The sequence below is a fragment of the Myodes glareolus genome, chromosome 13 (genome assembly GCF_982192425.1).
Source record: "Myodes glareolus chromosome 13, mMyoGla1.1, whole genome shotgun sequence".
Taxonomy (NCBI): Eukaryota; Metazoa; Chordata; class Mammalia; order Rodentia; family Cricetidae; genus Myodes; species Myodes glareolus.
The window spans coordinates 35,541,875-35,554,907 of NC_142038.1; the positions used below are offsets into that span (position 1 = coordinate 35,541,875).

General features: G+C 38.7%; 1 protein-coding gene across 1 annotated transcript; it reads right to left on the bottom strand.

The window, feature by feature from the left end:
* Positions 1–815: 815 nt before the first annotated feature.
* Ftmt (ferritin mitochondrial) lies at positions 816–2,979 on the bottom strand. The gene has a single exon (XM_048419613.3). The coding sequence runs from the start codon at positions 2,163–2,165 to the stop codon at positions 1,458–1,460; it is 708 nt and encodes a 235-aa protein (XP_048275570.1). The 5' UTR covers positions 2,166–2,979; the 3' UTR covers positions 816–1,457.
* Between the last annotated feature and the right edge of the window lie 10,054 nt (positions 2,980–13,033).

The window sequence follows — 13,033 nt, forward strand, 5'->3', positions numbered from 1 at the left end:
TTTTAAGACTTCTCTCTAAGAGTCAGTACACAACTCTTTCTCCCATGTTTTTTTGAAGACCTTCCAGCTTTCCCAAGCTTCTTGTCCACTAATTTCTTGTTAGCCGTGTCTCAGATGACTCAAATTAACCACAGAGCTTCATGTGGTTTTCAGGTTAATCTGTTGATTTTTCAATGTGTTGAGCATTTCTCTATTGGAGCCCTGGGAGTCATTTCCTTTTCCCATGTCCATAGTGACTTAAGCTGTCCAACCCCTTGTCCCTTATATCTACACACTGCTATTTCCTGGTATTTTCCTAGCCTAGAGAAATAGTTCTCTAGTTGATTCCAATATCTGTTCACCAAATCTCTCCCCTTCCCTCCAACAATAAAAACCAACTAACCAGCTAACCAACCTGCCAACAACAAAGGAAAAAAAAAACAAAAACAAAAACAAAACCCAATCGAAAACAAACCAAAACCAAAACAAACAACCAAACCCTTTACTCAGTAGGCAGGGTCCATTGCTCCGGATTCTTTCCTGACTGTTTCTACTCCACTGTTCTTCCTTTCCGAATTCTAAACATCGTAAAAATGCATTTGATGAGAGCTTTTCCTTCTTGGTTATGTTGACAGGAAGGTTATTCAACCCTGTGTTTACAGTCTGGTATAGAGTTTAAAGCCAAACCAACCTGCTTTGTTATATTGTAATAAATCTTTTAAAGGCATAATAATAATAATAAGAATAACAACAACAACAAAATAAACCCAAATCACCCAACTTTAGATAGTATATGACTGGGAAACACTGAAACAGAAAAAAAAAACCAATTGCAATTAAAATTTTTTGTGTGTTTAATTAAAAGACTTCTCAGAACCCTTAAAATGTGAATCCACTGAGCTGCCCAACACCACCATTGATACTTGATGTAGCTAATACTGAATTTGACAAGAAAGCTTTTTTTAAAAAAACTAGGTCATGGTCATACAATGTCATTTTTGGAGCACACTGGGAAAATAGAATAGCCAAAAAGTTTGCATGTGTGATTTGCATAGTATTCTACATCTTCTCTGTCTTGCGATTATTTATATATTTTTTGACTGAACATTACATGTAAGATCTTGAAGACAGTACAGATTGTTGAAAATTATAGAATTTCAGTTGAAGTTCATGGTTAGGAACAACATTTGATAATATTTTAAAAGCATGATCTTGTTTCTAATTTCAGGGTTTTGTTTTCCATTCTTTTCATTCCATAGTATTCTGTGTGCTATCTTTTAGGCTGGGAAAATATTAGTATTTTGGTGTTGGCAGAAAGCTGAGTTAACACCGGACTAACATATTATCTCTACAAAACACTGGCAGAACAGTCCAAAAAGGAGAATGTAAAGACGGAGTTGAATTTTAAGGGCAAGAAAACCGGCATCTGCTCACTCCAGGTTTTGGGAGCCACTAGGGTACTGGAAAGGCAGTCTGCCTTAGTGCTTCCTCTCACTTCCAAGGGTGTGCTTGTCAAAAAGATACTCCGCTAGGCCAGCAGCTGGAGCCCCCATGGTGATTAAGTTGTGCACATGGTCACCTAATTCTTTAATAGACTTCACCTGCTCATTCAGGTAGTGCGTTTCCAGAAAGTCGCACAAATGAGGATCTCCTTTTTCGGATGCAAGGGTATGCAAGTCCAGCAGTGACTGGTTCACACTCTTCTCCAGGAGCAGAGCACATTCCATGGCCCGCAGTCCACTCTCCCAGTCATCTCGGTCTGGCTTCTTGATATCCTGGAGGGAGATTCGGCCTCCACGCTGGTTCTGAAGCCTCATTAGCTTCTCCGCGTGTTCCCTCTCCTCCAAGGACTGGTGAAGGAAATACTTGGAGAAGTTGTACAAGGCCACATCATCTCTGGAGAAATAGTAGGCCATGGACAGGTACACGTAGGATGCATAGAGCTCCATGTTGATTTGGCGGTTGATGGCGGTCTCGCAGTCTGGGTGAAAGTTTTGGCGCACCCTGGCAGGTCCAGTGGAGTTCTTGGAGGAGGCCAGCAGTCGTCGAGGGGAGGCGATTGGTAGGGGACTTGAAGGATACCTGTAGGCCAAACACTGTGGGACAGTACATCTGTGTAGCACACGGGGCAGGGACCTCAGTGCAGGGCCGATGTGCTTGGAGAAAAACCAGAAACAGGACAGCATGACTCCTCTTGTTGAAAGAAGCGGAATCCGAGGCGAGAAAACCGAGGCCAGGAAAATTCAGCCCAGGGTCGTCTGCTGCTGCGTGTCAGGTCTCAATAAGAATGCAGCCTTAGCGATGACCTCTGCGTCACACGACCCTTCTCTTCCACGGAGTTCTAAGAGATCTTGGTCACCAGTACCGTGTAACTGTCATTTGTCGGGTAAGCATGACTGTGGCACCGAGTCCTCGAAAGGAGGAACACAGAGAGTGGCATTCACAGGAAGGTGCCGAGTGACTAAGACAAGATTCTGGTCCGGATAGTATGGAGTTGATTAGTTTGCCTAAATTAAAATTCTGTTATTAAACATAGGCTCAGCAGCTCACCAAAGAAAGGACTGAGACGTCCTTGTCTCCTTTCACTAATCTTTTCCTGTCTAAGAACCTAAGGGCATGGGAAGGAAGGCTCAATAAATTTTTATATGCAAAGCGCTGCAAATCACTCCTGGTTATTTTAACAACACAGAGTAGGGGAATTACTCTGTTCCCGGAGTCCAGACAAAACTTAACTGTAATAGACTGCTTTTAAAGCTTATTGTGTTTTTAAATACAAAACTTATCTTTCTTGTAAAGAAGTCATATTTAAAAAAATAAAATATACCTGCTGGCTGTCAGCTTTTTTTTTTTTTTGTTAATGTAGAGATAGGTACATTTTTAAAAGAACCTGAAATTCTGAAAAAGATTTAGTGGTTTGTTGTTTCCTGTAGCCAGAGCTGGCCTTGAATTCTGCATCTTTCTGCCTCCCACCTCTCAAGAGCTGAGATTACAGTTCTGCGTCACCACTCTCCTGGAGGAAGAACATTTAATCTTAAGTAAATGTTTAAAAATTGTTTTAGGATGTTAAGAAAATAAACTAATAGGAAAAAGTTAAAGAGAAACACACACACACACACACACACACACACACACACACATATACACACACACACACACAAAACCCCAAACTCTAATTCTTTCCCTACGAGGGATAACTGTTGCTAAAATATGGATGATGGTTCTCACTGATTAAGATGATAGCAAAAAACAAAAAACAAGCAAAAACCTACTACTACCTCATAGAGGCGTAAATATTTGAGAAGATTTATTTCAGAATAGTTGTCACATACTAAATTTCAGATATTGGCCACAGTTTCAGTTTGACGTCTGTGGAACCACCCGTTAAACCCAGATAATCACAACACTTGTCACCCACTTCTGTGTCTTTTTGCATTTCCTAATTCTCGCTCTCGCAGCCCACTGATCGGCTTTGCCTCACTCCACAGGTTAGCTTGTGTTTTCTAGGCTCCTCTACACTGTAACTATCACTAGGCACAAAGGTTAGTTTCTTTCGCTCAGAATAATAAGGTCTGTCTACGTTGGAGTATACAAATATGCTAGTTTGTTCCTATTGCAGTGAAATGTTACAAAGATAAATTCCAGCTTGTCTTACCTGCTGATGAACAATTGGGTTGGATACAGTCTAGGCTATTATTACAAAGTCAAGCTGTGATTGACATGCCTGTAGCAGTGTTTGTGAGGTCATATGTCTTCTCTTGGGGAAATAAATCATACTAGAGTAGTCAGATAATATGCCATGTGTTTGACTGTTTACAAATCGCACAACTTTCCCCAAAGTTCTTATCTGAGGACACTCTCTTTTACATGTTGAGTCCAAGTTCCTACTGATGCTTACTAACATCTGGCATCATCATTCACTTAAAGTTGAAAACAAAAAAGATAGTCATTGTGATAGGTGTACATTAGCATTGTGTTTTTAATTTGTGTTCTCAAAATAAATGGCATTGTGTTACCCTGTGGTTCGTTGCCATTATCTTAGATGAGATATGTTTAAGTATTTATCACATTTACGTATTAAGGTATTTTGTTTGTTTGCTCCGGGAGACTTGAATTTCTATTCTCTGCATCTTTTGCTCCTAGCACTATTTCTATTCAAGTCTTTTTAATGTTACACATACGTTACCTCTTTATATCCCTTTCCTTTTCTTTTTTTCACAAAAAAATCACATGATATTTCTAGGTAAGTTTCTTTAATTGCTGATTTTTGATATTCCTAGTGTCCCCTACGTGATTAGAAAGTTAAATAATTATATGTAAGCACTTGTAAAACAGAACACTCGAGTGCTCTCTAACAGATCTTATGGAATACTCTTGTTTAGCTTTCCAAAATCCACCATTTTATATTATTCAGTAAGCAAATATTACCGTGATTAAAAGAAGAACTGAAGAGTCGCCTGTTTTGGTTACTAGGAACACTTCCCTGCATTAACGAACATTGCTATCATGAATGAATAGTGGAAAATTACTTTTTCTATGAGAATGCCAAGTTTGTAGTTTCATAGTGACCTCCCTCCTCTCAAATAAGCATCTTAATATGTATCATGAATAAAAGTGCGTGCTTAAAGTCAGGGAGCTCGTAGAACATGGATGGTATTTACCCAGCAATCCCTCGTGGGCGTCACATTTCTGGTCTCATTTTACTCTTATTTCCTCCAAACTTCTGCCACTTGTAAAATGTAATTTCCTAATGAGAGATTATGAAAATGACTGTTTAGAGTGATATTAATACCAACTTGCTGCTGCTAGTTAGTGCCGCAGGAAAATTTATGCCGTTCATTTAAGTGTTTAGCCCCAATATAGTAAAATACATGGTGGAAACAAGTGCTGTAAAGGATATGTGAGCAAAGCAATGCTCCAAATAGCGCGCATTCAGGCACAGCACACCAGCTGGTCAAAATGTCATGTTTTCCATGACAAAGTTTGTCATCTAAATAGTCAGACCTGGAAAATGTAAGAATGTGTATAACAGATGTTACGTTTATTTTATAAATATTTTGACTTCTAGTATTGTTAGTAAAATCAAGTTTGTTTTTTTAAACAATATACAGACTGAGACCTCCATACACTGCTGCTCTCCAGACTTCCTTAGATTTAATGACTTCTTCTCTCCCTTGAGCATGTTTTAAACTTCTGTGCTTTTCTGGGGTTCTTTCCTCAGCTTCACATTCCTCTTCTCTTATGCCAAGTTCCTTCTCAACATTCTGTTATTACATAATAAAATCTTTCTCATCTTTTGAAATTCCATCAATTCCACGTATTTTTTAAAAAACATTTTGTATAACAGCATTCAGATCTGAGTACCACTTTGTTGATGTCAAACAGTTCCTTATATTGAGAACTCATTGTGTTATAACTCTAGTCTATGTGAATGTGTGTGTGTGTGTGTGTGTGTATGTGTAAGAGTATTTTCATAAGCAGAATTTGCTTTATCCTTTTGAGATTTTCCAGGCTTACCACAGTGTTTGATACACAATAAGAACCCCTAAAAATAAATGTTTTTCCGTTGCCTAAATGAAATGGAACAAATTCACATATATCATTTTGGATTAGTTGAATATACTCACATAAACTGTTTTGGGGGGATGTCTTTAATATAATTTAAATTCTCTGAATTTTCATGGAAAGTCTCTGTAATTTGGTTAGGTCATATTCTAAAGTAACCCAATATTTGCCCTTTTCTTCTCTATACGTATATTGACAATAAGCTCTTATTATCTGTATACACATCCTTGGCCAACGGGAAATTAAAAACTTGAATGGACATAAATTGTTTTGGTTAACTCCCACTTTGATTTGTGCATAAGATTAAGTTTTCTGTTCATTTCTGTAAAGCATTTTGTTTTATATAGTAAAAGCTTTGAGAATTTCCTTAGCTTGGAGACAGTCCTAACATTTGTAGAGAGGGGCAGATTCAGAAACAATGAGGGAAAGAAAAGAACAGCACCCCTACCCATTTGTACTTGCATCTTCAATAACAATAGTTTCCTGTTTTTCTCATTTCCTTTAACCAAGACTTTTACCCAATAGATCAGTCACAGAAGAAGTTTAATTAATTATTCTGGGTTTTTTGAAATTACATATCAAAAGGCTTCCAAGACAAATTGAAGATGGAGATAAATCCATTGATGATTATTGTGGACCCCCAAACACAACCCTCATATCAAAGGGGACGAAAGATAGTTTGTTTTGGGGCCAAACATGAGTGGGCATGGCAAAGGAACACAGATGTAGGCTACCCCAGATTCCATGTTCCAACGTAGAAGCAGTTCTGTGAAGTGTTCATAGTAAAAGAACAATGTCAGTCAAAAATCAAGGTGCTTTTTAAACACATTGGTGGAAACATTAAGTAGGTGGTTACAGCAATGTAAAAAAAAACCCTCAGCTATTGGCCTCGGATTTGAGGATTCAATCTTTCTATTATTACGGGCAAATGTATGGATCTAGAAAACATCATATTCAGTGAGGTAACCCAGGCCCAGAAAGATAAATATGACATATACTCACTCATAAGTGACATTGAGACATAAAGCAAAGAAAAACCAGCCTACAATTCACAATCCCAGAGAACCTAGACCACAAAGGGAACCTTAAGAGAGACATACATGGACCTAATCTACATGGAAAGTAGAAAAAGACAAGATCTCCTGAGTAAAATGTGAGCATGGGGACTGTGGGAGAGGGTAGAAGGGGAGAAAAGAGGAAGGGAGGGGAGTGGAGAAAAATATATAGCTCAATAAAAACAATTTAAAAAAATAAAATTATGTGAGCTCCTTAAAAAGAGAAAACTAAAACTATGGTTTTGTTAAGTTAGTACAGTCTGAAAGATTTTGTCTGTTCTTTCAGGATATTAAGTCTGATACAGAGTTGGGCAAATAATGACTATTTAGATGGCTAAAAATAGTTCAAGACAAATTGTAATTAGGTTCCAGACCTGCAGTATTCAAACTCTTGACAACTGTTGAAGCTCTAATTAGTTCTAATCAGTCTTGCAGAAAGCTTCAGTTTGAAGTTGGGCTACTTTCCAGAGACTTTCCGTTCGCTATACCAAATGCCTTTGCTGCAATTGATGTCTTCGAGGGTTTTAACTAGAAAATAATAGAGAGCTTTGTTTGGGTAAAATGTGTTTATTGTATACACTGTGTGCATCACTAGTCTGTTAGTCTGAGTTTGATTATTAGGCAATCTCTAAGAATGATTGTATGCAGGTGTGGAGGTTTCGTTTTGTTTGTTTGCTTTCTGCTGGGATCCACTCCAAATGTGAAGGTTTTTTCCTGTGTGTGTGTGTGTGTGTGTGTGTGTGTGTGTGTTTGTGTGTGTTTGTGTGTGTTTGTGTGTGTTTGTATATGTGTGTGCATATGTGTTTGATGACTTGAAAATTGAGCCAGAACCAAACTCTAAACCACAAGGTGTGAACACTGAAGGAACCTTAGTACATTTGATTTATTGCTTCGTGTTATTAACCTAGCATTTGGGGTGCAAAGGGAGTACGCCCTTCATTATCTTTGAATTAATTATTGCAGCCACTTAACTACCAGATTCCTAAAATAGTTCCTTCAGGCTACTGGTTATCTCCAAAGCTCTCAGTTAAATCCTCAATAGCATTCTAACATGATGTTCTGTGAGATGTCCAAAAAGTCAGTGTCTTTTTATTTATTGTGACAGGGAGCATGGCACCCAGCAAATCTTTGAAGTCGAATCATGAACATGAACTACTGCATGACCTAGAGGACTGTGAACTGCCTTGGATTCTCCTTCACATTGGCTATTGGAAATAATATGTGAACCAAGATCAAATCCAAGTCCTTGAGCAAGAAACTTTGTTGTGTTTGTTTGCAGTAAAGATGCTGTGATGGCTAGCTTTGGTCATCCACTTGACACACCTGGGAAGAGAGAATCTCAATGAAAGAAAGAATTACCTACATCACATCATCCAGTGAACATATCTATGGGGACCCATATTGACCATTGATTGATGAGGGAGAGCCATGCCTACACTGTGGGAAGTGTTTTCCTTGGGGTTAGGAGTGGGTATACAAGAAAGCTGGCAGGGGAATAACATAGGGAGTGAGGCAGTAAGTAGAATTCCTCCAAGATTTTTGCTTCTTTACATTCTCGTCTCTACGTTCCTACTTGAGTTTCTGATCTGACTTTCCTCAATGATAAACTATGATAGGCAAATGCAGGCCAAAATAAGTCCTTTCCTCCTCCATGTTGGTTTGGTCAGTATTTCATCATAGCAACATAAATGTAATTAGGATATTATTTACTATGTCTAGAGCAATGGGTGTAATTAGACTATGCTTTAATCAGGGATTTGTCGAAAATCAGTTGGTAAAGTAAGTTGTGACGGAGTGAAGGAGTGAGGACAGTCGCCCCCTGCTTCTCTGGAGCCTGTGAAAATGACACAGTTCATTTTCTCTCAGTGCCTCCTTACTTAGCCGTGCCATTGGCAAAGTGTTGGTGGCATATGGACTTACTGAAAAGTGGAGTAAAACATTTCAGTATTTCTGTAGAGTGTTTTCGCTGTTCTGTTAATGGTGAAATATTTGTCATGTGTAAGTTACATAGCATGAATTATATGCAATTTCAGTCTTTTTGAATTGCGTAATCAAGAGATGAATGATAAAATTGTTGTTTATAATTTGAGATTTTAGCTCCTTTGTACTAACAGTGATATTAAATAACAAATAAAACCATAATAAGTTAAACAAGACCCAAGGAATAGAGACAATTATTTTTCCTTTAATGCTTTTGATAGTCATACTTCCTGCTTTCTAAAGCAGCCACAGATTTTCTTTTTTTATTCAGTCTTGTCCAGGGTAACTTGAGTTGATTTCACAGAGATGCCTTATAAGGAATCCTGAACTAAAGTAAAAGCACTGAATTTCCATATTCATGCAAATCAGAAAGTGACCCAGGGTGCAATAGAGAGACATTGACTGCCCTGCTCTGTACTTGAGTTCCAGGGTCTCCTCTTAGATGCAGCGTGGAAGAGGGTGTAGGTATTCTTACTTGAACAGTAAGATTTCCAGGGAGACCTTTTGAGAGATATTAGCATCTATGTCCTCTTCTCCTGAAATATTGTCATTACTGGAGGAATTAATAGAAAAGAGGTGACCCGAATTAGAAGAATTCTAAAAAGGTTTAACGAGATGATTTACAAATGTGTGTAACTGTTGTCAGAAGAGGTAGTTCAGCACCTTGGGACTGGTTTCAATAGAAAAACCAATTGAAGGGAAGTTTCAGGAAAGCAGATAGCACTTAGACTCAACCTCAAGAAACATCAAAAACCCTCTAATGCAGTGGTTCTCAACCTTCCTAATGCTGCAACTCTTTTAATACAGTGATTACAGTGATGGAGAAAAGTACAATGAGTAAACAATACAGTGAAAGGGTGAAAGAAAGCTGGCTATTTTCGAGCATTCATGAGACAAGGACAGAACCATGGTGGTCACAGAAAGGCAGTGCTATTCTTAAGCAACTAAGCAAGAGGGTCATATTCCATACTACAGGATGCCACCTAGGACAGTTCCCTCAGAGCTGCTATAGAATAGGGCTCAGTAGAATTACTGTATTCATGTTACTCTTTATGAGCTGCACAGAATATAGATAGTTTTGAATATGAATGGAACTAGAAAAATGTTAAATAACATGGCAGTGCTATCTTGGTTCGTGAGAATTATAGTAGAGAAATCCAGAGCCACAAAGGACCCTTGTTTCACTAATGGAGAAAGCTGTTAGAGAACGATGGTGGGCTCTATGTTTCGTTGATAGTGTAGCTGCCACGGGGTCCTATTATTTTAGTGTACTTACTCAGTACAGGGTGCATTGTTCTGTACATTTGAATATAGAAAACCAATAATGTGTTTATTGCATAGCTTTTCCTGGAGAGATATGAATAAATATTTATTCACCCTAGAGAGAGCACTGATAAAAGACAAGAGCTCCATGCAAGGCCAACTTGGTGATCGAATGGACTTACAGAAGCATGACTGAGGGATTACTAACAGGAGTGGAGGAGAGTCATAACAGTTGCGTCCTTGAAAGGGCTCACCTCATTACTTGAAAAAGTTCGTGATGATTTCATCATGGAGTTCCCGTCTAGTTAACCCCTCACCTCTTGCATTACTCTAGCATCTCTCAAAGTCACAGTGACCTAGGGGGCAGAAGAGAGAAATGGCTGGAATCTCAAGAGAGAGTGAGTTCTGTGACCTTTCCCTCTCCCTCTAGGAGTGAGTGGTAATAACTGTACTGCCATTACCATAGACCTTAGCTGTCACTATATTGTTCTTATTCCATTGGCATCACTATTCACAAAGTTCATCTCTGCTCCATAATGGCAGTGTTATGTTATGCCTGGAGGAAAAAGCTTTATTAAAACAAAGAATCTCTTGGCGACAAAGAGAGGGTATTATTTTTTGTATCAGTGTTAAACACACACACACACACACACACACACACACACTCTATTAATACAAAGTCATATATCTCCAAAGATACCCTGACCAAACCCTTAGATGACCAAGTACAACCTATTGTTATAGAAAAAAAAGTACTCAGTCAATTTTATTTGTTAATGATTTGACCTGAAATTAAGAAAAAATCAATAGCTGTGCCAGCACTAAAGTTTTTGCAAGTCTGATTGATCAGTGAGAGCTTTAATGTTGTGGACTGTGGAAGTTGTGTATCTGGAGCCATGTTATCTTGGGTTACTTTAGGCCCCTTCGCAGACATTTATTGCCCACCTCTGTACATGTGCTGACACACATACCTGTCCTTGTGGCCATGAGGTACATCTTCTTCTAATGTGCTAACAGACCACTGGTTTCCATCAATCCAGAGACTAAAAATGTCACCAGATAGCATTTGAGACCTTTAACAGATATTTCTCTACTTTGCTATTACCTACCTTCCTCATGTCCCTCCAACATATTTAAGAGGTGTATTGGTTTATGACTTCTTTTGAATATCTTGTTACCAAATTGAAGCATTATATTTGACTTAACCTGGATCCTTGTTTTTGATCCATGATACTCATATTTATCTGTATAATTAACTGTTATTCCCTAAGAGGTGAGAGCTATATTTTTCATCAGTGGCGTTATCTACAAAAACTGGTTCTAGAGAACTCAGTGGGATCACCCAGTTCTTAAAGTACTTGATGTGTAGACAGAGGTTTGGAGTTCAGATGGAGAGAACTTATACAAATAGACAAGTGTGGTGGTAGATGTTTGTAATCCTAGCAGGGCAGGCAGGGTAGCAGAGACAAGCAGATCTTTGGAGCTCAAAGGCTGTCTAATCATGCCAAGTTGATGAGCTCTAGGTTCAAAGTGAATCTTTGTTTCCAAATTTAAGATAGAGACCAATAAGGGCAGATAAACCACATCAATCTCTGGTCTACAAATGTAGTTATGCACATATACATGCACACCGGCACATACAAATATATATACAAATAACATATAGACAAGAATACCTCCCCCACCACATACACAGATAAGTTCTGTATTTAGAATAGTCATCCACTCAGTTAACTGGAGTGAATAATGCAGTTTAATGTCTATCATGTCTTAGACTATTATGTGAGTATTTTAGAAATCTACAATGGAAGGAGGAAGTGCAAATACTATTGAGACAGGGGTTGTCTCTCTGTAGGCAAGAAGAATGTGGGCCCATGATAGATTATAAACTACACAGAACCTGAGACCTAGAAAGGGAAGGGAATCATTCACACCCTACAAAACAAGTAATGAGTTTGAACAGAAAATAGACAATGGTGACCATGATGAGTGCCCACTCCTCTGACTATAAAAGTAATACACTATCACCTGTCTAATTGTAAGCAGAAAGTATGCACAGAATGTATAGGAATCAATGAGTCCGATCACAAGGCACTAAAGAAATGATCAATCTTGGTAAAGCTTTCTCCAGTGCCTGTCCAGGTGCCACCAGCAGAATCGTAAAACACCACTGGACAGGAAGGTGAGAATGTATTCTCTCTTGGAATCACTCCTGGGCTTACATACTCTGTCTCACCTTTCCTTAATAAAACTGCAAGATCTCTTCTCACTCTTTGTTCATGTTTCTATCTTTTTTCTTGGGGGAAGGCAGCAAACTCAGGAAAACACTGGCTCCAAATGGCACCTAGTTCCATGAATTAAGCTCATCCACATCACTGTTTACAGCAATCCTATCTGAAAGTTGTTACTGGGATCTCACCCGGCCTTTCTACTGCTCCTCAGTCTTGTGATCACTGTCACAAGAATTCAGAATGGATGATCATAGAACCTAGTGTTGAGATCTGTCTATGCCCTGGCATACGTTATTCAACATTGTGCCAATGATGTATACCTTCAAACTGTGACTTGCCCAGAAAGAATCCATTGGTAAGCAGCTTTTGATTGCATTTTACCTATGGAGCATGGACTCTGCACCTGAGTAGACACTGAATGACTTTGATACCACTCACATGGCACAGATTGATAAATTACTTATTTCTGAGGTCAGAAAGGGTGACACTTTATAAATTATCAAGGTGAGTTGGGATGGCCCAGACACATAGGGACTTTAAAATTGCATCAGAAAAAAAATCAGAGCCAAGAACTTACTAATGAAATATAAGACTGAGGACAGACTATAACTTCCTCATCTGGACCCCATGAAGAGCAGAAAAACTTCCTATCTGGTTGGATCCAAGAAACGACAGGCAAGTAATTTAAAACTCCCTAAGGACTGTGGCTCAGCTCAGTCCTGGCTACTGATAGAGCCTACTTGAATTGCAATTCGCTCCTACTCCTGTTCATCTATCTGGACCGAGTATTCATCTGCCCATCATTCATTTGTATAGGCCAACTTTTGTCTTTTCACTTTTGTAGCTGTACTCAATTCTTCAGCTCAACTCTGATCTTGTAGCCTACAACAGCAGCTGCTTCTCCCAAGAAGGGCACTGGTTGGCTGGTTAGCTTTGAATTTCTATTAGTTTCCCTTCATTTCT

Bases quoted from the DNA above. Each gene is read 5' to 3' on its own strand.
- Ftmt (XM_048419613.3), bottom strand. From the start codon at position 2,165: ATGCTGTCCTGTTTCTGGTTTTTCTCCAAGCACATCGGCCCTGCACTG.